This window comes from Pleurodeles waltl, chromosome 1_1 (assembly GCF_031143425.1).
Source record: "Pleurodeles waltl isolate 20211129_DDA chromosome 1_1, aPleWal1.hap1.20221129, whole genome shotgun sequence".
Taxonomy (NCBI): Eukaryota; Metazoa; Chordata; class Amphibia; order Caudata; family Salamandridae; genus Pleurodeles; species Pleurodeles waltl.
In genome coordinates, this window is record NC_090436.1 from 537,468,342 (window position 1) to 537,495,795 (window position 27,454).

Genomic DNA, 27,454 nt, shown 5'->3' on the forward strand with positions numbered 1-27,454 from the left:
TTGAAGAACTACAACAATTTCTAAATAAAATGCAGGTAGACATTTTGTAAAATGTATATGTGGTAAGGGCCGAACATTATGTTAAATTACACAGCCCGCGACTCCCAAACAGCTCTTTACAACGCAAGATCTTAAATAGTATTATAATCTTTTGGTTTAAATGTGACGTGGCCATCCAATTCCAGACATAATTTTGGACTTTCGTCAGTCACAGAGGCGGCAAACGCTTTAGATCTTATTTATTTATGTAGTTGTTCACTGTTTTACAACAGCATTTCGCGTTGAAATGTTTTACAAAGCAAAAAGAAGCGCAAGACTATAAATCTCGATGAGGGAGAGAGATAACATAGTCCTTTGAGAATGGCGCCATTGTTGGTCGAAGGAGGCCAATAGCTGCAGTCATAGTAAACAGAGGGAACCAATAGAGGCATGGCATACAAACTGTACATGTGTAGAAGTGATTTTTATTTAGTAACATTCATTGCTCAACTGATGACTTTTGAGTGCATTTTCAAATCCGTTAGGTTGCAGAAGTTATGAATGTCAGGTTGTCTATAGTTCCAGCGAGAGGGTGCCAGGATGCAGAATGCCCTAAACCCGGACGAGGAACAGGGCGGTTTAGGTAACAACAGTAAGCTCTGTTTGGCTGACCTGAGGTTATGGAGAGAGTGTGTCCAAGGGGTAGTCATGAGCAGTGTAGTAACAAAGGCCCCCGCAGCGCATGTGGCTCCCCGAGCTCCAGGGAGCCCCCTCAGAACAGTACACTGTGCACAGGTGGCAGGCCCCTGACTGGGTGCAGAAGTCAGGCGGCCCCCTCCAGGGACCTTGCCTGGGAGGGGGTAGAGGGGTCTGAGATTGGGACTCAAGTTTTGCTACCGTACTCGTCAGGAGCAAGGCTTTTGGTGGATTTTAAGACCAGTATGAGTAACTTATAGATGGCTCTAGGCTTGGTACAGCGCCGTCGATCCTTTTGGTAGATAGAATATGGAGGTGGGAGTGTGCTGAGGAAAACTAGGAGTGCTGATACGGAATTTGATGACTTTGTCGAGCGGAGCAGAGTAGCTGGGGGAGGGTGTGTGCACCAGTAGAATGGTGCAGAAGTAAAATGGGTGAACCCCAGGGAGTGGATGAGTGTTTTGGCAGTGGTGAAGGACGGCAGTGGTCACGTCTTGCAAATGGGAAGCAGTAAGTTCTGCTACTGAAGCCGTGTTTGAGATAAACGCCTCTATCTTCATAGATATGTTAAAGGGAACACCCAGGTTTCTGACTGATGGGTCAAAGTATTGGATCTTGTTTGAAGTCCTGACTGCGATTGATAATCCTACCACGACCCTGCGTCCCACCAGGAACCATCCTTAGATGATGCTGATTCCCAAACAGGCGTGTCTGCTGGCTCCAACGCCTTCACATCCCATTCCGCTGGTACCTGAAATTCCTTGCCACAATCATTTCTAGTCACTGAGCCATACCTGGCGTCAAGGCAATCTGCAAAACATTTCAGCTTTGACCAGTCTGTGTCTTTCCTTTCTTCAGCACACATCTTTGGGTTCACGAGGCTGTGTAACTGCACGTGTTGATGATGTTTGTAGCCTCTATTCCATTGTGTAACGTTCAGCCATCTTCCTTTTATTCAGCCAGTCTTTAGACTGGCCATGACACCGATGCTGCGTTTCCAAGCGTGTGCGATACCATTGCAACGCCATTGACACCGCTGAAGACAGCACCAGCTGCTTGTTGTGGTTCCTGACCCACACATTCTGCTCAGCGGGACTCACTCTCTTCCACCCATACTGTCTCCACGTTTTGGATTCCAAACATATTTTATTTGTTTCAGAGAGAACCAAACATGTCTCATTTGGCCTCTTAATAACACATTCTTGCAATCAAAGTTGGGCTATTAAATACGGGAGCGGCTGGTTAACTCTTGTAGGATTGAGTTTGTTGTATATATTGATGTTAGTGGGGATAGATTATGAATGGGACAAAACAGTTTATACCTTATTCACTGGCTCAGATTGAGTTTGGATTGGAGACATTGTGGGCTTCACCACCACTGGCATTAACCAGCGGTCGAAAGCCAGTGGCAGCCGCACTCAGTGTATGTATGTATGTATGGAGGTATTTGTAAAGCGCATTCCGGCCCGGGGGCATCGAAGCGCTAACTAAGGAGAGGCATCAATGTCAGTGAAAAAGAAGTTGAAACAGCCAGGTCTTAACCCGTTTCCTAAAGATAAGATAATTATGCTCTTTTCTGAGATCCAACGGGAGAGAATTCCAAGTCCTAGCGGCCGCTATAGTGAAGGCTTTATCCCCCCACTTCACCTTCTTAGTGCGGGGAACCTGGATAAGAAAGGTACTGGCAGATCGCAACAGCCGTGTAGATCGGTACCACTGAAGTTTAGTAGTCAGATACTTGGGCAAAATCCCGTGCGTGGCTTTATGAGAGATACAGAGAGCCTTAAAGGATATCTGTTGGGCTATGGGAAGCCAATGAAGATTTCTAAGGCTTTCCTTAGCGGAGGCAGATCGTGGCAGATTCAATATTAATCTAGCAGCTGTGTTCTGCATGAGCTGCAGTTTTCAAAGAGATTTTTTGTCCAAGTTAAGCAAGAGGGCGTTACCATAGTCCAGTCTGGACATGACCAAAGCCCGAGTGGCGGTAACTCTCCATTCTTTTGATAGATAGGGGAACATTTTCTTCAGTTTCCTCAGAGTCCACATGCAGGTTTTTATGGTCAAATTGACCTGAGGTTGAAAAGATAAATGGTCATCGAAAAGAAATCCTAGGTTCCTAGACGTGGAACCCGGTAGGGGCAAAGTGCCACACTCTTTGGGCCACCAATTAGGGGACCACTGTGCCCTACCTATCCCAAAACAGAGAACTTCTGTCTTATCACAGTTCAATTTTAGCCAATTGGCCTCCATCCAACTGCTTACCGCCGACATGCAGGCGTTAAACCGAGCCGCGACTATCTCCACATCTTTATTGATATGAATAATAATCTGAGTATCATCTGCGTATGAGGTAGGGGTGAAGCCAAAAGAACATATTAGTTCTGCCAGAGGGGCCACATAGATTAAATAAAGTGGGGCTAAGTGATGAACCTTGAGGAACCCCACAGGGCAGAAGGTAAGCAGGGGACTTAAAGTCTCCGCAGCTTACCGTAGACCACCTGTCAGTAAGAAAGGACTTGAGAAGCTTCAGGGCCTGGTCCCTGATACCCACATGATGTAGACGTTCTAACAGAGTGTGGGGGGCAATGGTGTCGAACGCCGCAGAAACGTCTAATAGGACCAAAACAACACCCTGTCCCTCATCAACCAACCTCTGAATAGTATCTGATGAGGAGATGAGGGCAGATTCCATGCTATGGGACTTCCGAAATCCAATATGAGCAGCTAGTGAAAACTGAAAGGTGCTAATTTAAATTTATATCGGTAGGAAGCCAGAAACGTTCAGATGCTAGCAACACAAACAAGAAGCCACCTACGTTAGCACTTCAGTGGGATAGAAAATCTTCACATGTTCCAGAATGGAATGAGAAAAAACATTATCCCCTAACATTGCTCAATATGTATTCTGCATTTTGTTTCATTTCTTCTCTCCTCCCCCTCATATGTCGATGATCAGTCCCACAAAGGTATACACCGTGACTCAGCACCAGAAAAAAGTTGATACTCAAAACATGTATTTGTAAAGGCACGTCCACCATAAAGGGATATCTTGGCGCTGAAATAGAAGTCACCCAACTCGATGGTACTCGTTTTATCGACTTGGGAAGGATGAAAGGCTAAGTGGACCTGCTGGGGCCACTATGCCGAACATAGGTCTCTGCAGTGGATATATTAGTCCTCTGCGCCACCAGATCCAGCTTAAATAGCAGATGACACTTATAAAAATACTCAAATCTGGGCTTCCACTAACTTTGTCAAATTGTCGGGAATTTGAAGATATTGGTAATTGTTTCTTATAATAAACCATTATGTCCACTCTCTAGTGAACTTTTTTGTAATGGCCCACATCGCTGTTCTATTGTTGGAGTTGTAATACTGGTGTTTTTTAGCACATGCATTGTGCGATATGGAAGGACCAACTGTGTACTGGGAAACGTTTATCTGCCTCTGCATTTCTGGTAAATGTTCCCATTTATGGGTGATTTTTTATCAAAACAACGCTTCTATTATTTTTTTGTGAAATACAACATTAAATGCGACCAGGTATACAGCGGAATTAATAGTGCTGTTTTCAGTTCCAGGACATTTCAAGTGAGTAGCGTTTTTGTTAAGCAACAAAACAATGAGAGATAGATATGCAAATAGCAAAAGGTAAAAATAGTTTGTACTGTACACCATTTCCCACCAGCAAAACAAAAATAATTGAACAGTTGGTCTGACTTTGGGGAAGTGATGTTTACTATATTAGTTTTTAAACGTATGTTTAAATAACTTATCACAAGACACGATTTTCAAAGCATTGGAGTATAGGGTTTCCCGTGTCCTCACTGCACTGAAAGCGCAGAATCGAAAGAGTACTTAAGTGTACTGCGATCTTTCTTTTCATCCCTTCCGCCTTCTGCCCCGCTGTATGACCATCACTGACCCGTGCACAGCAGAGGGGAATCAGAGCGCAATGCGAATCAGCAGTCTCCATGACCCCACATCCTTTCCCAATGCCCAGGGCAGCTTCTTCCTTCATTGATCAGTTTCCCATAGTCATGCTCCAGTCGATGTCCAAGTCTTCAGATAGGGTACCTTGATGCTTTCCCATTCTCAGGTGTATCTCTGTGCACTGGGGTAATTTATATTAGGGCAGCTCAAACCGCTTCATCCCCAGTAATGCCATCTTGGGATATAATACACTCAAAATGCAGAAATCGTTGTGCACTCCCATGTCATATATAAGGAAGTGCTCGCCGGCCCTTGTGACATATGCAGATCAGTATCGCATGAATACATGACTTGTAATAACATATTCTGTGATATTTAAATTTGGATGCGTTAGAACCTACACTGAATGCCATACTCTGCAAAGAATCGAGCCGTGTGACGCAGACACTGTGACTGTATGTAAACATCTCCTGTCGCGTACCTATAAGCTGGCTGAGGTTCGATTTTTACTTTCTAGTAATTTGCAAAGTGTACATTATATTTCTCTTAAAGGCACTGCATGGACAGTAAGCCCTCTCTTCTGTGTCTACAGCTCTGTGCTTTTTTTGTGCATCTATAAAGCGGGAGAAACATAAGCCTTTCTTGTATGTAGAGCTTCTTCTGCCTTGTTTTGGCACCCCATGGTCCTTGCTATATTTCTTTTAATAATGTACTGCGGCTAAGGCTAGCTGTTTAAGGGGATTGTGTTTCAGGGTGCTTTCACTGGGCTGCTACGGCTGAAAACCACCTTCCCTTTCTACTGGTCTATTAGTTCTTGACAAAGGTGGAAATTTGAGCTGGGAGCGAAGAGGATCCCCCTATAGACGTTCTGTCCCCCTCTTTCATGTCTATTTCCCTGACTTAGTAGTCATTTTTGACGTTTTGGTGGAAGGCACCAACCCTTACAGAACAACTCCTCACAAGAACTCTGATTTGGAAAATGTAAACAAAGCATACATGAGAGAACATAGACACACGCATCTCTACCTCTGAGCTAAACAGTCCTTCAGAGGGCATCAGTAAACTTCAAAGCACCCCTACTAGAATACTGGAAACTGGACTAAGACCTTCTCAGGACTGATCTTGACGTACTATCTAGGGTAACCCTGCATCTTCTCCAGACCAAGGACCAGTCATCGTCTTCTACAAGACAATCTCATGTAGAGAGGTGTGGGCATCGTTCTCGGCAGAATCCCTCTTATTACTGTGCAGTGAGTACTCTACACACATTAAGAGTACTGCTTGCCTTGCCAGATTAGTGCACCACATGAAGTGATCCATTCAGCAGTGCCTGACAACCAGTGAATGAGACCTTCAAGTCTCTTAGTGAACCCATTTTAGTTTTCCAATCCTGGCTTCTTCTCCATGTTTTCTGCAACAGACAAAATAATTTCCCTCCAAGATTAATTTGCCACCTTTCACCTTTCAGAATGAAGCTATGTGTGATGAGCAGGCATGTATTGACGTAGTATGTGACATGATGATGTGGACTTATAGAAAGTGAGGAATGGAAAGACACAGCAACCATATTTTGAGTACACCAATATGCGGATTTGCACTGAAGATCAAAATGGTGGTTTGGGAAAACTGAATGAAGGATCATAAGGAAGGCACAATAGAAGAGATTTCAGAGATACTGAGGGGCCTCAGGTTTGTGACTCTAGATGCGCTCAATACGACCTCTACAGTGAAATTGGCAGACAGTAAGTGCTAGACAGAAACCTCTGAGGACAGCCTTGTCTCCATCATCAATTAGCTCAAAGTTTGTACCTTTAATTTGGCAGCAAGAAGAATATTTTTTAACTTATAGCGTTCAGGCTGAACATCCCTTAAATTAAGGGTATAGATGAGGCTGTTACATCGTCCTGTTACTCCTCAGGTTGTCCCGCAATAAAAGAAAAAACAGCACGTAATCAGTTCTGAGAAGATACTCGAAAACTAGAGTCTCTACATGACTCAATTCTGGAAATGTGCAGAAAGTTCCTAAAAACATTACAATAGAAAGGCTTTCTTGCTTGGATCTCTGCAGAGTCTAAAGCATGCTAAAAGACATAGAACCAGTTATAACTGTAGAGAAAAACTGCAGGCCTAAATTATGTGCATTCGACTAATAGCGATTGTGTGGGGTGCTGCATATAATGGATGCAAATTTGCACCCAGTTCCAAGTTGTAGACTTCAAAATGGAGAATGCCACACACACATGGTCCATGGTTGCTCAGATTCACACGAATCCGAACTTTGCACTTGTTGCCCTAAAAGCTCTCATCATGTTTTACCTAGCCAAGATCCCGTATGCTGATGGTTAAAGGGTGCAACAAGTGCATATGTAGATTGCACATCCCGGGCCTGTTGCAGGTGTAGATCCTTGTTTCCCCTAAAACAGGATCAGCAAACCAGTTGTAATCACGGCCCAACAGGTCATTTACACCTGCACATAAGTGCTAAAACTGGTGCCTAGAGCAATTTTGCCCATTTTAGCACAAGGGAGCGGTTAGGAGTTGGATGGAAATTGCCAGTGTAATACTGTGTGCAAAGAGTAATTGTTAAGGACAAAAATAGTGGTATGCCTCATTAACTATGTTCAGCAGATGAATTCAGACAAACGTGTGCGGCTTCAACAAATAGCGGGCAGGGGGTTGTTCCGATTGTATTTGGCTTAGTTTTCTATCTCCTGTTGGGGCCTCCAACGGGGGAAAGTAAGGGCATTAGCTGACAACATGATACCATATAATAAATGAATAAATTGCATACCTTTACTAGCAGTGTGAACAGTGTTTAGTTTTCCATTCGAAGGAGTGGAAGGCAGGTTCAGGGGCTTTTGAAAACAGCTAATCACCTTCTGTGGAGATGAGAAATGCAAGGGTGTGGCCACACCCTGGGAGTTGCAGGGCTGAGGCAACAAAACCAGATTTAACGTCAACAAGGTGTTTCAGTGCGTGTACTCGACATCATTAAATTAAACAGACTGGACCTGCAACATTTTTGGTACTGCTGCAGGGATTCCTGGCATTTTAGCAGCATGCTCCAACACCATTCTCATTGTCCTCTGGTTATATGTTGGTCACTTATGGCTGGGTGGGGAAATAGTATCTACAAATGGTTGTTGTCACAAGACATAGAGGCTGTCAAAAATATACATATTATAAAAGCGTGATAGTGTAATGAGAAGACGGGAAAATATGCTGCCAGTTACAAAATCAATTTTCAGTTTTGCTGGATTAAATTTGTGGTTCTAGTCATTGCGGGTACCCTAAGTTTGATCAAGGCGCGTATCGTAAAGCGTGAGTTTTTACAGATAATTTCCTGCTTCAGTTGTATTCTAAAACAAACAGAGGAGACATTGTCAGGGAGTCTATGTGAAATGCTGCTTGAGCTTTAAACCCACAGGTTATATCAGTGGTCCAGAGGAGTCACTTCCATGGATCAGAAGTTACCAAAGTCCTGGTCTGTGCCACTGGCTATGGCAGCACACTATAGAATGTCCAGGTCAAGAAACCTTTGGCTAATTCCTTGATGATCCCTGTGTTCTCATTAAGGTGGATTTACGGTTCATGGTGTACACGGAGCCCCGGTACTCAGCAAAACGTTTACACATATTCTCACATTTCATAGTAATGCTTCTATGCAAGTCTGAGAATAGGTTACTGCAAGGATTAAAAGCAGATACAATTTCATTTTCATCCTAACCAACATCCTATTTAGTGTCTGATATCCTGCCAACAACTTAAAAATATCTGGCTGAGCATCAAAAGCCGCCCACTCTTAACAACTGGGTGTCAGTTTTGCTTATAAGTGTTATTCTGTAGTCTGCATGTGTCAGGGGGAGGTTGGCACTGTCGACCTACATTAATGTCTATAAATGCCTGAGGCATGGCGAGCACAGTTCAAATGACTGGAAGTCTGCATGTATCTAGAATGTTAGAGGATTAGTTAATGGTGTCAGGAAATGATATATGGACCAGTCACTGTAATGCATGTCCTGTATCTGGCCATTCGTGTCCATCTGTACTCAGAATGACCTCCCAATAGCTTCCCAAACTCTTTGATCCATGTGCTGCACATGAAGACCTGAGAGTGATGATCCAGGGATCCAGTCAGAGGTCCGCTAACCCACGCCTAGCTGTACTCTGTGTCTGTGTATTTGCTTTGGTGTACAGAAATGACATTAAAAGTATTCTTAAAAAACCTGTTCAGCTCATTGTCATGTTTGGGGGAAGACGAGTGCTGAGTGAAGCAAAAGAAGGCGCTTACAGCAGTTAAAGCTTCTTGCACATAATAACCGTGATGCACACAATGGTGGCGTGATAGTTGGTTAGAGACACGTCAGATCCTTGAGTTGACGAATGTGTCATTCGAAATCTATGCTGCAGGTGCCCAAGGAGGTGGCTGCTCTATGGAGGAGTGTGTTCCAGTTTGAGGGGTGTTAAATGTAAAATGACGTGAATCCTTAGGGTGTATTCTACGGTGTACAGAAGGAAGGCTCTTGGGTTTGTGTTTAGATACACAGGGAAATCAATATACAAGCCATAGGGTATGAGAAGGAGCTGGGGGTATTAGCAGATGTATTTATTCATTTATTTATTAAGTAAAGGTACTTTTGTGAAAGTGCTTTCGCAAAGAACAATAACCATTGACAATGAAGAGGTACTGTAGCAATATTGCAGGTATTGGATCGAGATTAGCACTTGCAGTTTGAACAGGTGGACTCGTAGGGCTTTTAGAAATAATAGCAGATTAAGGATCAGTCTTAGGTTCTGCTGGAATCTGTTTGGAAATTCCTGGGGTTTGGCAGGAAAACGCCTGCTTCAGTGTCTGTCTTCATGGCTTTCAGGATCTCCAGTAGGAATCTGGTTTTACCTCTTGTGTTCTTCCCCCTCCTACGTTGCGTAATTTGTCTTTCAAATAGCTGAAGAAGCCAATGCGTAGTGTTATATGTCTGTGGTTGGCTATCTTAAAGTCAATTACGGCTTTGAGGGGGATAAAAGTAGTCCTTTTAGAATTAGGGTTTTCTGATCTGCTATTCTAGCCCCTTTGGCGCGATGAGCTGCAACATCAGGAGTGGCTTTTACTGACGCCAGAGTAGATTGTGGGTGACTTTAAAGTAAACAATTGCCCTGTCAAGATGGAAGCAAACTATGGACTGCAGCGCTGTTGTGAAGTCTGCCTGCTGGATGTACAGTTCTAGTTTCCTTAAGAGTAATATTTGAAATGAAGCAGTTTTCATTAGTTTCGCAATGCGAGGTACTATTATGAGATTGTGGTCAGTGTATTTGACTAAACTAGGTATATTTTCAAGAGGTCTAAATGAGCAATGGAGGTGGCACAGGCGGAATACTCAATACTCAATACTCAAACTCTTCGAGGACTGCTAAATTACTCCTGGAGCTTTGCAGATTGGGAGTTAATTGTGATACATTTGTGCGGATGAACCAGAAACATCCCACTGTTTAATGGTTCTTGAAACGATGCGTGAACAATAGTTTTTAAAAAGCGAGCTGTGTCCTCAAAGTGGATGCTGAAAAGCTCGTTTTCACATTGACGTGCAGAGATCCTAGGCACTTGGCCCTGGGGCAGGTGGGTGTGTACAGGTGGCTAGCCTGCTGCTGGTCTGGCAGGATAGGCAAGTATGTCATCTAGGGATCGTGTGCAAATTAACACTGCCTGCCTGGCTGGAAAGGATTCACCGCTTACTTGTAAACAACAAAGATACCATCACTGGTTTAGAGAGGATGCTGAGCAATAGTTTAGGATTCGGAAGTCGTATCAAGGGATAGTAAAGCAGGGAAATGTAGTAAAATAACAATGAACGCTGGGAGGGTGGCCTAAAGCAAAACCAGTCAAGCTGGGTGTCTCACTGAGGATGTTGGCATGGTGTCAGGTCACACTGCGCATGGCGGAGCGTAGAGAGCTGGGTAGATGGAAAAGGAGGCCTTCTCTGTAGCAGTGGCCATAGGTGGCACTAGGCACACAAGGCAAAATTAGTTAGCGGTAACCATCATAAAGGGAGAGAATGCACATTAGTATCAGGGTATTCTACCACTTTATCATTTTTTTGTTATTATCTACCTGCAATTACATCGCCTTCCGAACATCAACATATCATGAAAAGGTATATCTAGGTAAGATTTACTCGGCTTAACTTCACACCTACATAGCTAGATCTCAACGTAGATATGAAGTCAAGAATAGTACATCTATGCTTACCTATAGTTACCTCCACTTTATTGGGGTAATATATATTCTGGAAATAATATTATTATAGTCCATAATAGAGACGCAGTGTATTGACATACAGCTGGGTATAGGTTAGAGTGTATGTAAGGACAACCTTAATGCTTACTGTTCAATAGGATTAGCCGTCGTTCCGAACAAATGTGGCGTTTTCCCCCAAAGCAGATGTCTTGGTCCATGGCTCATGTGTAGAGTGCATCCTTAGGCGAGTGAGATGTCAAATAGAAACCTGTGTCTGGGCTGTAGTTCCTCTACGCAACGAGGTCCCCTGGTCACAGTGTTTGGATAGAAAGAACTCTTCAGGCTATCCTTCGTTTTAACAGATGTCAGTCTAGGACACTGATTTTTAAAAATGTTTTTTTCTGTTCATTGTCATTAAAACCCATTCTACTCCCTGCATTACAGTGTCATGCCTGCCTCTCCTATACCCCTCTAATGCTGAGGGTATAAATGACACTGTATACTTTCACGAACCACCTATATTTACAGCATCGATTACCTACACTCACATTTTCTTGGCATTGGAAGAGGCCTTAAAATAGAAGATGAGAAAATGTCAGTCTGTCATTAGTAAGAGTTTGACTCTGTTCTAATTAAAAGGCCTGTGTTACTTGGCAGTCTTTTAAACTAACACACAACCATAAGCTGGCATATCTGTGGGGCTGTAACACATAGGTTTGCCCAGGAGGTGCCAAGAGTGCAACATTCACTGGATGTGCCATGAAACTGGTGCCATTAACAAGGAAGGTCGAGAATAAGACACAAGCACAGAGGTAAACAAGAGATAGAACTGATTTACAAAAAAAGGTAAATTACATTCAATCACCCCTCACCTCTTTCACCATCTCTGTGTGACTCCTAACTCACTGGGCATCTCGGGCATCTTTTGTATAGGTTGTACCACTCGCTTAACAAGACAGTGTCAGCTGGTCACACTTATCTTGTCACCCTTTATGCCTGTTTGTTTGCACACCAGATTTTAGATTTTTAGGTCTCACCTACAGCTTTATTAGGGTCGAGCCTGCGTTGCATGCGCTCGCGCATGCGTTTCGCAGGGAGACTCTTTTGTATTTATAAAAGGGCTCGGAGCCCTGTCAACTTCACATCAGTGTTTTTTATTGGTTGGTGGGCTTCCCTAATAAAATCTGCTTGCTTTCATTAGTCGAGGCACGCATATGGCATGCCTTTTCCGGTGGCAAGCCCTCCTCCAGCGCAGCGACCAAGTACAGAAAACATGCGAGGCTCGCTGTTTTCCATCGGGCTCGTGGACTTTTTTTTCTCTAATTTACGAGCCCGATCTCGCTTGGCAGAAGTCGAGCGCTTTACGTACTTGATTTCACTTTTTCGGGTTATGCACATAAATGCACTTTTGCCCGATAGGTGAAAAGTCGGGTTAGGAGTTTACAACGCGATCAGCTCTAACATGAGCAAACGCGAGACCCGATGCATTGTAAATGCTTGTCTGTTTGTTGTGGGAGAACTTTTGTGAATAATCAATACATAGAGAGGCCTATGTGTCAGCCCCTATTGCATGATTGGATGGCTTCCTTGTCTAAGTTTCTTGCTTTTGATGTAATCGTTTCCCTCCCTAGAGTTGATTTGGCGCACCGCTGGAGCATAGCTCATTTACCATGTGTTTTATAGGATGAGTTGCATCCTTCCACTCCAGACATGATAAAACTATTTTTCCATCTTTTTTTTAGCACTCCAATGGATTCCCTATCTCCCAACTCCCCATTTCCCTTGGCATCACCACCCTCTGTTTTGATGTTCAAGACCCACTGTGCTCCGCCAGCTCTTTGAATCCTGTGCTGCACTTTTTATTCATGTATATATTTATAGATTTTTTTTTTTTTTAATGAAAGTGCTGTGGAGTGGGCCTGCAGCTGCGCTCTGCTATTGGGCCTCATTTCTATTTCTTTGTGCAGCCTTAAGATAATGTTTTGTTTTTTTAATTTACCATTATAAAATGGTAGTAGCGCACTTTGGAACCATAAAGTGTAAAAAATAGTGAATTGCCAGTGCAATCACAATGCTTGTGCGCACATGCAGAAACATGGGCCCTTGTCTTGGAATGCTTTCACTTTATTAGAAAACAAAATCCAAGATGGCCCCCCTTGCGTTCGAAAGCATATTGGTGCCACCTTGGAATGTTTTTATGCGCTCAGTGATCCGGTCTTATTCTTGTGCTAATGGGATGTCTTTCATCACATACGTCACGTTTTCTACTACTGCATTTTCTCAAGAAATAGGAGTGCACTCCAAAAGGACATTAATAGAATTAAAAGGTGACATTTTTGCTATCTGATTCCCCGTTTTTCATCACGTAGACCATTGACCGGCTCAACCATACCTAATTACACTAACACCTACAATGCAGGTTTAACAGTTACAGAGCATAGCATCAGAGCAGAGAATGCCAGCAGAGATTAACTGAAAGTCTCTTTTTCAATTTCAACAACACTGAATTTGGAAAATAAGAACACCTGCAATTTAAGCCCCGAGGAAATAACAGTTAGTACAGAAGACTATGAAAATGCATAACAATAAGTTTACATGCTTTGTGTTTTAGTTTTTTCTGGTTGCATTTTTAAATACCTGTTTATATTGGTGTGGAGCCTGTAGCACTCTTGTGAGTGTACAATAAGCTTGTGTTTACGGGCGATGTGACTAGCCCATCTTAGGAGGTGTACATTTTGTCAGAGAGGCTTGCATCAGCATCACTTTTATTTGTATTTGACAGGGAGCTCGTGTAGCAAGGGTGGCATGGGCCCTTATACAAGCACGGGAATGCCCCCCCCCCACTCTAGGTTTCGGTAATGAAATACAACAATATTTGAGGTGCAGAGGGCCCTCCACACTATTTGGACCCGGTGCTGCTGCACCTGCTGCAACAATGATAAATGCCTTGCAGGCTCTCTGCGTATTTTTACTGAGGCACCATAAACTACTGAATGCTGCCTTGCCAGTTAGTCCCTCTAATTTCCCTCCATCTGCTACTTTGTTTCATATTTGCTGCTGGAAAAGTAGTGAAACAATTGTGGTCCCTGTTTCTTATTGTAAACATGTCATGTTTTGTTACATTTGGTTAATTTTCCGTATATATATGTAAGCAAGTTTTTCCAGCCCTTTGCATGGACTGTTGTTATTCACTGCCTTGAATACTTGCTCTCTGGTATTTGTTCAGTCATAGGTTTACTTACCTTTGTCTGAATAGTTCCCAAGTTGTAATAATGGAAAGAAGATACCAGTCTCCAAGCAGACACATCAGTGAAATAGACACCTTTCAATCACTCACATCACTGAGATGTGAACATGCAAAAGTTCATATCCTACATATTGATGATAACGTAAAGAGCCTTGGCGGCTGGTGACATTTGAAAGTGAAGGGTCATAAAAGTTGAGTATGACTTTTATGTAGCTAGCGAAGCGAATATCTTTGGCCAGGGGAAGGGAGAGGGATCATCCTACCCCAAAATAAATTGAAAACAGATTGGCAAATGGTGCATTTTAAAGCGCATGAATCTAGTGAGAAAGCCAGGATTATAAAACAGTGGGAAAGCGTAGTCTTGAAGTATTAAACACCTTAAAAACTGGCACATATCTTTATTAATGTGTTCAACAGTTACTGTAATGTGCAAATTGACAGTGCCACAAATTCAGGCCCTTAAAAGTGTGTGTTGCTCAGTGTCTTGCAGTGCATGTGGCATTGACTTCAGAAGAAATTTCTCTAACCAGGCTTCAGGAAGCACCCACAGCTCCTGGCTGCAGTCAATCATATAGAAATATGTGAAGCAGGCCTTTAAGTGGGATGGAAAAATGTGGGGATTCTCCAAAAGGGAGCATGTGAAAACGTGAAATAAATTTCTGTGATTTCGTTAGTGTGCCATACAACCGGTATTTTGGTTTCTCTCTGAGATGTTATCGCATCCAGATACATGACACAACAACTGGCATACAACTAAAACCAGCAGGTACTAATGGCTTTGTCAATTTTTGTTAACAAAGATTTGTTATCAATAATTAACATTGGAAATGTTTAAATTCTGAGATCGTGAGACTGTGAATTAAATATTATTGAGGCCTGTAGAAGGAGTATTGGTCGTCAGCTATGTGCACTTTATGCTAGATATGTATGCCCTTTTTCTCTGCACATCTCATCCATCTGCACATCTTCAACTCAATCACTTTCCTCTCCAGCACCCCCTTTTTTATCCTCCATCAAATGCACTTCCTTGCAACTGCCTCACTTTGACACCCTCAAACATACACTGCACTCACTCACATTTAAGCAGTTTACTTTCTTTTATTTTTGAGCAGTAAATATTTTGACACAGGAACAAAAACCCTCCTCGCTTTTGGGATCAATTTAATGGGGAAACAAATACAGAAGTTCCTCTCATAAAGGGGCCAGCGACCCGCATCCAGGGCCTGGGGTGTCACAGTGGTGAAGGTTAGCATTACCAAGGGTCTCAGAACAATATACATAACACGTTAGCATTGTAACACTTACCATTACAGAGGACAGAGAGCAAAATCACACGTGCTTGCCACCAGGCCTACTGTATGACAAATGAGTAAGGGACGGATCTACGCCTGTGAATGACTGACATCTGGCCTCATACAGGGACACAGATTCCAAAGCCTGAAACCGTGACATTGTCAGTGTCACTGGCCTACAGTGGATACCACCATAGACTAGAAAGGGCTTTAGAAATGTAAGCCTTACATCATGCATCACATTGCAGAAAGTTGATTTACTGGTTGGCTTCCGTCTCCTGCTTCAGAGCGAGGCGGGGCAGGCACATTAGACAGGCAGTCCAGACTTAAATACATCGATTTGTTTAGGAATACAATCATATCTCTAAATAAATCGATCTAGTTAATATCTTCTTAGGTAAGCGTGTAGGAATTTCAGAGGGGCGCAATAAGCGCCCTGATATAGAGATGAGATACACCAAAGCACTGAAGCACACACCATGGAAGCATACATGTCACTAGAACGCAAACCATCAGAGCATAGAAGCAACTGATACAGAATACAATAGTTAATATAGAGTTCTAACACATCCAAACTGTCTGGTAATAAATATTACTAACACAAACCAGCAGATCATTTACATCACTAACCACAAACCATCAATTCATACCTGTGGCTAACACACTAATCGCCAGGTGCTACTTAGCATTAACAAATACATTTTTAGATGATTAATGGTATAACCACACAAATTGTCAGATCATACACAACATTAACACACATACCATCATATCATACACAACAATGACACACAGATCAACAACTTTTAAACATCACTAATACACAGACCAGCCGACCATACGTACCATAAACCCCCAAAACATTAGCTAGCTTTTAGCACTAAAATAAACAATCAGATATCCCACTGGCCCTTAAAACATAAGATCACTGGTGTTTGTATCTTACAAACCATCTTATCATTGACTTTGATGAGACATGATCAGTGTCGGACTGGAAGAGAAAATACGCCTGGGCACCAAAATAAAAATGGCCCCCATGAGTGAATCAGTTACCTTAAAAAAGAGGCCTGTGTTTGCGAGTTTGGGCAGTTTTGAGCTTATAACGATAAGCTGTAAATGTGCTTTGCCCAGTATGGCAACACATGAATTTGAACTCACTGCAGAAATGTTTGTTTTAATATCAGGGAAATCAGCAGTAAAAGCAGACCCAGGGAACCATAAAACAGGCCTACAAATATCCAAAAGCAGCCCACACACTGTCCTGTCTGACCCGCCCATCGGCCACTACCTAAATGCCCAGTAGGGCAGTCTGACCTTGGACATAATCCATCCGATACATTGGCGTTGTAAGCCAGAGGGTGGTAGGTGCTGCAGCACATCCACATGACCTTGGCAGTATGGCAGTAATGGGGTGGTTTGTTTGTTTTCTTTTGCAGCTGTGTATTCAAAGATTGACAGAAGATAAATGTAGTTCATTCCAAGATACAAAACTTTTATTAAAGGATGTGTCATATCCTCTTTAATGTGCAGCTGTGCTTGAGCCACTGTTGGTAAAGCCAATAGCGATGACTGGCCATGTTAAAAGTATAGAAACATTGTTTTCATGCATTAAAAATGGTTGCGAGTTGCATGACGTGACATGCATTGAGTCGTCATTGTGTGACATGCAACACTGGCAATTTTGGAAGTATAGAAAACAATATGCCTGGGATGTGTCCTGACCTTGCACCATGAGGATGTAACATAGCTGCCATCTTGAAAGTATAGAAAACATGATTATCATGACGAGATATTGCATTAAACAATGCAGCGGGCATCTTGAATCAAGCAATGTTTTCTATACCTTTAACATGGCCGGCTGTAACTATTGGCTTTGTGATGCTGTCATTTTTAAAAGTATCTGGCATTGGCAAAGCCTATAGTGGCTACCACCACAGAGTAGAAGGGTGGTGGTTGGAGAGGGAAAAAAACAATTACTTAGAGTCATAACGTCAGCAGAAGAAAGAAAAACCTTATCCTTTTAAAACAAGCTATGCTCCAGAGGCATGACAAAAACAGAACAGGGAGGATTGCCCTCCACTAAAGAGCAGGAAACTGAAATTGACAAGACATCTAATCATGAACAGGCAGCTGAAGCTGTTTGTAGCAAGAACACAAAAATAAAGTAATGTCACTTCACTTCTTGGGACATCTGTTCTTTTTACATTAGTAGACTGTTAGTGCTAACTTTGCACCCTAAATGTGGTGAAAATGCAGAAACACAGTTTCTGCACGTTGTTACATATTTAATTGTAAATTGAACATAATAATAGTCCAACTTCCAGTTGTGGTAGCGCAGATACTCAATCGTAGTTTCAACATGACACTTCCAAAAAGAGTAGGTGGCGTTACCATCTTTATTCAGTCTCCAATAAAATCTACCTCACAACCTAGTCCCAGAGTTGTGTAATTTAAGCATGTAAGCATACATTGTGCTGATGTGGGATGACAGAGAGGAGAAGGGTACAGTAACCTAAGGTCATGGGCAAATGACCCATCCCTACTTTGGCCCTCTTGGTTACCATGGAGACAGGGAAACTCGTCGAATTTGATCATGTCCTAATGCATCCATTGAGAGTCATCGAATCTCATGTTTCGCCATTGGTTACTGTGGAAACTATTTTCTTGATATCCACGTGTGAGCTAATTGCCATGTGACATAGTCAGTTGTCCAAAGCATCCCCCTCGCCATTTTGATCCATGCAGTGGTTTTCATGAACACTACTTCCGGTGGAAAAGACAGAAGGTACCAAATTCCAGGAAGCCTTGGCGACATAGTCCATGGCCTCTATCGGTATTCATACTTCACGTGAGATAGCTGATCAGTACACATTTGCGCTGTGCTCCGCTATTGACAACAGTACACTTAAATCTTGTGTTGCCACGTGAAAAGTGTTATGTGCAAGCTGGTATTTTCACCAAAAAAAATTCAGACGCTACTGCTGGGTAGAATAGACAAATACTGATCAGTTGTGGGTTGGTGCTGAACGCTTGTGCCTTTGCTACGGGCAACACAGTGTACATGTTTCAACACCGCTGTAAGTGGTGGAAGCAGTCTTCAGACTGCAGAGCCATCAGTGCAGATCATACTCAGATTTTTGCCTTATTTTTTAGAAGTGAATCTGGGTATTGTGAGTCGGATGGAAAACGCTGAGTGCCTGAAAAGGAATGTGCGTGACAGAGGAGATGTGGCTCAAATAAGATCCTGACAAAATGTACATGTATATTTTATGTTCTGATCTTAATAAAGGCAACTGGCGAATTGCAGCAAGACGCCCCTTTTACATGTGTCCAAGGTGCACAAAAATGTTGTGTAGATTTTTCTGTAGGTTCAACATGCAGAGCTCAGCTAAAACCAGACTACAGAACAGAGTCTGTGTGAGGCATGAGCATGTCCCGGCTACAGCCACCCTCTACCCACAGACTTCAGTTAAACAGGAAAGATATGCTAGCTAGTGGCCAGCACTGTTGTTTATGCCACAATGAGTGCATGTATTAAAACATAATCTCAAAGCATCACAGGATTCCAGTAGCTGTTTTTCCATCAAGCACAATTTGGTGATAAAAAAGTTTTTAAACCAGTGCATGTCTGGTCACTTGATGGTTTTCGTAACTAGGTTATGGAAAAACCTCAGGCAAATAAATAACGAATTCGTTATAGTAATACTCCCCCAGCCGCAAAGCTCAGACTCACATGGTGGGAGAATAGGTAGCACACATTTTCCAGGTTGCCCTAGTATTTGGGACTAACCCTCCTCCTCTTAAACAATGGACACCTATAAGGATGAATGCTAAAATACTAAACTTGTTTTTTTTAATTTTATTTGCCCTTCCGGTGAATGTATTGCTCTTATGTTCCATTGTTATTATTATTGTTTCATCTTCATTGTGACATCTATGCATGTCCCCTTGACAAGGTCAATAATACAAAGACTGACAATCACGCATCTCTTTCTAGAAAAAACCTACAAGTCCCACGAGCCCTACAAGCTCTGCAAGCCCTACAAACCCTGGCACCAGCCAACCACCAGGAGCACAAGCAAGTGCGTCCGGTTCTGCAGCAAAGGTAAGGATTCTTTCAGACAGCATCCGAGTGTTACTGTGGTAAATATTAACACTGATTTCTATACTTATGGTCAACAATGTATTTAACAGCAGAGATGTACTTAACAGAAGGGACACTATCCTGTGCTGTTCATAAGTTCTTTCTTTTTGCATTAATTATCCAAGATGCACTTCTCATCTCTCAGAGTCATGACTGCCCAGAGTTTACATCACACAACCAAAGAATGTGGAAGGTGGCTTGTGAAAAACTGGAGATCCATTCAATTTATGTATCATGGAATAACTAATGTTTGCTACTCTTTCTGAAATCATTACTATATTATGGAATTTGGAGGCAAAATGATTCAAGCTCTAGAGCCGGCAATTGAAATTCCACAAATTAATTGCTTCAGAATGTTGTAAAGGAGTATTTGATAGGACACTCTCTTTTTTTGTTGCCCCTAATTTTAAATGTAATGTACAAAACTTGGTAAGGAGACTTTTTTTTCTAAATAATGTTTCAATCATAGAAAAATTCTAAGAAGATGCAAAAGACAGGTATGTCCATTAAAAAATGCAAAATATACATTGATGAAGCAAATGAAATCTGAATCTCAATGATGTATGAAAAGAAATGGAATAATATTCATGAAATCCTGAAGCATAAAGACACTTGGATGTCTTGGTTAATTCCGACATGCCTTAACTACGACAATTACGTGTTTGGTTCCTGAAGATCATTGGGTTAGATTCCTGACAGAGGTTTCTGCAGGTCCAATAACCAAGGGGAAAGCCAATGTCTACTTACAGGATTCCGAGATGTTAGAACTGACCTCCTTGGGAGAAGGTGGAAGTTTAAATGTTCCTGAAATCTAAGTAGGGCGTCTGGCCCTGTTAATTTACCAAGGTCTATATTGGGCTGTAACCCAGATCAGTGTGCAGCTTAATTATTTCTATCTTTGCATGGTTTTTCAAGTTGGAAAGACCCTGCAGCAAGGAGTAGGGCAATTATAAAACACATACTTAAAAAACGATTCACATACACACCCCGTCTGCCAATGATTCATTTCCTTTTTAGACACCATAACAAAATCTTCACAAAAATCAACTTGTTACTATTGAGTCATTGGGCCGATAATTCACTAAATGATCTCTGTAGAGCAAGCAGGATTTTAGCCAGGGTGCTTCGCAGTTGATAATTCTTGGTGTTATGGAGATCTCCTAGAGGCTCACTAAGCGTCTAGGCCTACTACTGAGGAAGTTAAGGCAGCTTTAGTTCTGTAAACAAACAGAAATTGTGGAATAAGTTGAGGCACTGAAAAATAACTTTGGACTTGTTATCACCTATTCAGCTGTTGCCATCAGAATTGGGCACATGTTCAAATTAAATTATCTGGAAAATTATCTGCAGAGATCCTAATCAGGAATTCCCTGGTGCTGGCCTTTTTGTGTATTTTTTAGTAGATTTGCCTGCTGTGCTGAAGTCCTAGAATTCCTTTTGTCCTAAGATGTGTTAAATATGCATAGGATAATAGTATATGCGGATGGTTTTGAACTGCTGAAGATAACCCCTATTGGTTTGTAGCACATGCATTTCGCACTGCAAAATTACAGTGTAGGCAATGATCCCACTGTGGTTAAGGATAACGCCAAGACACGGGTGTTTGGCAAGTGGATTAATTGTTCTCAGAGTGGATCAGGAATGTAAAACTGGAGGTTGTAGAACTTGATCTAGACATTATATTCATTAGATCTTTCTTCTACTACACCAATATAAAGAACGTGGACATAAAAACAACTGCCCAGTTATCTGGCTTATATAATTTAGTAGGTTCCATAGCGGCTAATCATTCACACCATTGATAACGGGGATAAGAGTCATGGTTTAATATTTTAGTGCTAGATGAAATTATCAACTCCAGGGAGTAGAAGGGAAAGTGCTTAAAAGGAACTCGTGCAAGATATGATGAGATAAGAGACATGAGACAGTAGTTGGATGTTACTGCTTGGGAACACTTCTATAAAAGTAGAGCTATTATCTATTTGCTGGGTTGTCTGACTCGCCTCAAATTAAACTATCTGCTCTAATTTTGGAGGAGCCTCTGATGAGGGGAACAGCACAAACAGAATGCCAAGATCTATCACCATTTCCAGGGATTGTACAATGACAGTAAGGGGAGTGAAAATATGCTCTCAATTCAAATACCTGTTTAATTTGTGAAATAAATACAGCCTAAATTGTGGGAATGAAATATGTAACCCACTCACTCCACCTCCTGCGTAATGTTACTGGAATAAAATATTGACAGAAATTTCCAGGACAGAAATTAAGGTTGGAGAGGCTTAAATGGAGGGTGTGGGATCAACTTCAGATGGAGAGGTAAAGGTTACATTTAGGTTGTTGGTGCAGCTAATGGCTATTGTTTGTGTTCAGTGCCTGGGGATATTCTCTGATTCATTCTGTTCTGATAAATCGTCGTTCTTTGTACTTCAAATATGGTGTTTCTACCCATCAAAGATTCAATTATCATTTTTGTTAGAATGAGCTTTTTTTGAAGTTGGAATATGGCTGGTAAGAATTTTTATTACTGATAAAATATTGGCATTTTAATTTTTATATATATATATATATATATATATATATATATATATATATATATATATATATATATATATATATATATATATACACATACACACACACACTTCAAAAACCAAGGGTTACAGGGACGTTATAGGTAAGCTCACATTTTAAATGTACAAAACCATAGAAATTCATCTGTTATAGTAAGAGTTTTCTCAAGTAACAATAAATTGTGACCTAAGGTAACTATAACTTGTGCCACCGCCATGCACATTTTTTTGTCAAAAAGGTTACTGCAAATATTACATTGATATTATTAATGAAATTATCAAACATGTCATGAGTGCTTTAATTTTTGGGGTAATTAGCAGTGCATTGTGAGGGTGTGAGTTACAGTAACCTTAGGGCACAAGTTATAGTTACTTGTGATAACTCTAACTATAACTAGTGAATGCCTGTGGTTTTGTATGTTTAAAATGTGGGCCTACCTATAATGTCCATGTGACCTTTGGTTTTTAAGTGAATTTATATGTTTTAAAAAAAATTCTATTACCTAACTATGTCTTCCCTCTAACCTTTGTTTTTTTCCAGTGAATTTCTATGTTTTTTTACATAAAGTAGTTTTCATTACTATACGTTAACCCAGCCACCGCCTTGCACAGCCTTTTGCAGTGCGTGGTGGTGGTTGGCTGCAGAGGCCTGGCCTGCCCCTAGAAACACCCAACCATGCGCCGCGCACTGACTTTGGTCATGTGCACTGGGGGTATATATATATATATATATATATATATATATATATACACTCACACACACACCTATCTTCTTTCAGAGGAACCCCCAGGTGGACCAAGTCCCGGGTGCATTGCCCCCCCCACCCCAGGGACCGCACCTCCCGGTGCTAAAAATATTATGTGTGCAGGGGGCCACTGACCCCCCGCAGCCCCGTGGAGCACCGCCTCTCCGGGAATCATCTGTCCTCCTAATGCAAGGGGGCGCGCAGCCCCCCACAGCCCTGGGGACCGCCACTCCCCCGGGGCGATTCATAAAATAAGTGTGGGGATGCCGCACAGCGCCTCGGAGACCACCAACTTTACAGGGTCTTACTCAAATTTAATTCAGGGGGGCCGTGCGCCCTCCCCTGCAGCCCCAAGGACCACCACCACCTCCCCCTGGTGATTCATAAAATAAGTACAGGGGGCCGTGTGGCCCCCCTGCAGCCCTGGGGACCACCACCTCCCTGGGGCTATAATTAAAAGAATGATAGGGATCCGTTTCAGACCCCCTGAGCCTCTGGAACCAACACCTCCCTGGGGCTACACTTGTTTGAGGGGGCCAAGGACCCCCCTCGTGGAGCAACTGATGGCCCTGGGGACCGCCACACTCCAAGGCCGGCTCCACCCCCGGGACATAGCTTTTTTTTTTTTTCTCTCTCTCTCTCTCTCTCTCTCTCTCTCTCTCTCTCTCTCGCTCGCTCTCGCTCTCTCTCTCTCCCTCTCTCTCTCTTCTTTACATGCAGTGACTTTCAGCATGGGCCAGAGTCGCCTGTGGCATAATGGTTGAGGTCACAGATCCTCACACTGGTACCGTAAACTAACTATAACTCACACTGTCTCCATGGCCTGCTAATTACTCCACAAATTACAGCTCTCATGTCATCTTTGATAATATCAATGTAATATGTACAGTAACATTTTTGTTGAAAAAACTGTGCATGTTGAGGGTGCGAGTTATAGTTACCTTAGGGCACGAGTTATAGTTACTTGAGATAACTCTAACTGATGAATTTCTCTGGTTTCGTACGTTTAAAATGTGAGGCTAACTATAACGTCCCTGTCTGTAACTTTTGTTTTTTTAAGCGAATATATATATATATATATATATATATACATATATATATATATATATATATATACTCACACACACACTCCATCGTTTAATCATACAGGATGTGAACCAGTCGGTCTTGTTACCTATATTACCAGGGCTATGAGTCCTGTCTCAGCATTTACTCATTTAGGGCAGCCTGTACTTAGAGAAAAAAGCGTTGACTTCGGGTCGAATGTTGTTACCTAGGTTCATTTTATGGCTTCGTAAACACAGTGAGAGGGGTAAATCTGATGCTCAGTTTAAGGTTGTCCTGTACGGATGATGTCATGTTGCTAGTGTGATTATTGTTAAATGCAGCTGTGTGATGAGCCTTTACTAAGAAGGTGAAGAAACTGCCTGTCAAATGAGTCAGCATTTGTTTTCCACTAACGCTGATGCTTCACTTGTGGAATAAGTGGAAAAACGGGTGACTTCACCAGAGCACTCGAAATTTTTCACACTGGGTAACATTTTCAGTTAGCACTTTGACACGAGCATGAAAAATATCAAGAGCGCAAGACTAAGAAAAAAACTGCTCAGTCAGGCATCCGGCTACCGCTGGACAGTACCCACCAGCATTCCTGTCTTATTTCATCAGTGCTCTCGTAATATGAATGCGCTCATGTTGGACATGGCAGGAAGCCAGTAGCAGATAAACATTTCTCAGATGTTTTAATGGTAGACACGTTCGACATAATGTAGAAGAGTCGCTGGCCTCGTACTTGGTGGCACAGGAAAACCTCTCCCGCCTGCCACGCGCCACTTAGCGCCTCAGAGCAGCCAGTGGGCAGGAATACTGTGATGAGTGGAATAATGCTGTGGACTCGACAGGTCTCCCAGAGGTGGAGTTTTGGGTTTCCCCATCAATGAACATATTTATAAAAAGGATAGTGCTTGATCTACTGTGTTTTCCTGTACCAAAGGAGTTGTGCTGCAAAGATGAGTGCCAAGGTCATCTGTCGTCCTTTTGTAGTTTATTATTGTTGGGTTTACACAATTAATCTTCAAAGCTCTAAGCAAAAGAGATGCATATCCAAAGCTTCTCTTGCCTCCCTCTTTTGGATTAGATGTTTCTCAAATAAATTTCCATGGGACCCTGAGTTGTAAAGACGATTACATGCTTTTTCTCACTTGCCATTACTGTGCTATTAAATTATTCAGTGATAAAGTTGTCCAGGAATTCTCGTTCTGTGTGTTTTCTCCAATCCGTGAGCTGCCAGTTTGCTGGTGGGCCTGAGCAACATCCCCGATTCTTGTTTGTTTTAGGCGATCCTCTAAAGTTTATCTAGTGCTTAGTTAAATACACCCCCCTTTGTGTGGTTGAAACGGTCAGAGTTTTCGGGGATGGACGGGCCTTACTTAGTTGACGGGGCCCACAGTTTCAAGGCCTGTCAGAGGGACTGTGCGATTTTCATCATCCTGTCGTTAACTATATGGAATGTGTGAGGCAGGGGCGTGGCAGTCCGGGTTGTAGCATTATTTAACTGTCCATTGTGATATTTTTATGCTAGAGCTGAGAAAACTGGAATACATAAAAAGGGAATTATTGAAGCACCACTTAATGAAATATTTATTAAACCACAGTTCATCGTTTTTTATGTTTTAAAAATAATTTCAATATTGTTTCCAGTGGCTGTCTTAGCAATTTTTCGATCACCTTCTGACCAGGGAGAGACATTAACTGAAACCAATAATTGTTCCCCATTATATCGATCACTGAATAATTCCATCGGAAACGGTCTTGTGTTCTCCAGCTCTTACCGTGTAACTCAGTGTGAGCCCCTTTCTGTGTTCTGCGGTCTGTGTCCTGCTGATATGTGAGGCATTGCAATGCTCCTGCGGAGTTTTTCGATGCTGCATCGACCCGGCCCTATAATCTGATACAAAAACAAAAGTATAGACTCGGGGGTAGATGAGTCGAGACATGTTTACCCAGCCTACACGGCACATGCATTGCAATGTTCTCCAGCTCTCGCCTTGCTGCCTCTAACATTAATTCTGAACTGAATAACCTCTTCTGTGTGATGACTGTGCGTCCCCGTTCTTCTTCCAGGCATATTTATTGTAATTTCCTATGTTATAGTATGTCCAACTCTTCTTGAAGATCCGTTGAATGCTCTTTAAGTACTTGTTCCTGAGTTGTTCCAAGTCCCACCCCCCAGTCTCATGTTATCCTGCAGGATCTGCCACTGAAACATGTTTCCTACGCTGCAGTGTTTTGATTTAAGGATTAAGGCCATATCATATCTCATGTATTTCTCCTTTGTTTATCAAGCACAAGACTAAATGCTTTATAGGACTTGTGTTCCGAATTGTGTGCTATTTTGGTAGCCCATCTGTGGACCGCCTACTGTCTGTCCTTATCCTTTCGGAGATGTGGTCTGGATACAGTACTTCAGATGACATGTTACAATGATGAGTACAGTACTGATACAGCATCTGTTCCCAGCGGTATTCGTCCCACCGTGAACTTTGACATTCTTTCTCAATAACTTTTCTGCATTGTTGAGCCATATTGAAGTCATCCAACATAGTAACTACAAACCATCCAGTTTGTTGTTTTTTGAAGACATCATCTCCCAGCTCTAAAGGTATGACTTTGCCCTTCGATACATTAAAACATATCAGCACCTTCTGGACAACCGTACTAGGTTTTGTAATAATGCCTCGTTTGACGTGCTCCCTCTGGTGCATTAATCCTACAGCAGGCCACCACGTCAGCTGAAAATAGCCACCCTGACCTTCCAGACTCTCTAAAAACCTGATTCCTATGGTACCCTATGCCGTTCTACATGAACTGAATGTTTAGCCATGGTGTTGCTGCATTTCATATTACTCAGACACTTTCACTCATGTGGCAACATTGATCTTTTTTCAGAGCTACTCAGCCTACTTTCTATTTATTGCCATGGTGCTACATCAGAGGCTTTCTTGAGATCTAAACAAGCCCATTGAACAAGCTCCAGAACTGTTTCTCACACTCTTTTGTTGTAGGTACCCTCAGTTTGAGATAAAGAGGAAACTTCACTGCTCATTTTCCACTACTGTATTTTCCTTCCTGGAATATGCTTTCTTTTGGTTACTTAATCAGCCTTTCTGTAGCCAGCTGGTCTCATCGCTGTTGCATTTCATTCAGGTCTTCTGCTCAATACACACTGTAACTTCTAGATACTTCACATTTCCTGTGGAAGGCTATATCTGCTACAGTTCATATTAGTATGCTTTCCACTGGAACACACTAGGAATACACCAGTTGCAAAACAACAAAGAAACACTGCCCTTAGAGAATTGACTCTTCAGTAAGCAATGTCAGAAAACATATTGTTAGATGCTTCTCATCCAATGAACAAGATTAATATATATTTAGCTCTGGATCCCAAGGAAGGCTCACCTCGGCCAACTAATCAGCCCATTTCTTTAGCTGCTGCGTTTAATCTTTTAGTCATTGGTCTGATGTGACAGCAACTGACTCCAAAGTCTTTCAGAATCTGCTACTGATTTTCACCTTGTAGGTACTATTTACATGCACAAAGTATGTCTTT

At 42.2% G+C, this 27,454-nt stretch overlaps 1 protein-coding gene across 8 annotated transcripts in view; it reads left to right on the forward strand.

Moving 5' to 3' along the window:
• Window positions 1–27,454, forward strand: part of CAST (calpastatin) — a 513,209-nt gene that overhangs the window by 102,110 nt on the left and 383,645 nt on the right. For all 8 annotated transcript variants that reach the window (XM_069225757.1, XM_069225792.1, XM_069225782.1 and 5 more), the window contains exon 3: window positions 19,377–19,484. In XM_069225757.1, the coding sequence (XP_069081858.1) occupies window positions 19,377–19,484 (108 nt within the window). The remainder of the gene's footprint in view (window positions 1–19,376; window positions 19,485–27,454) is intronic.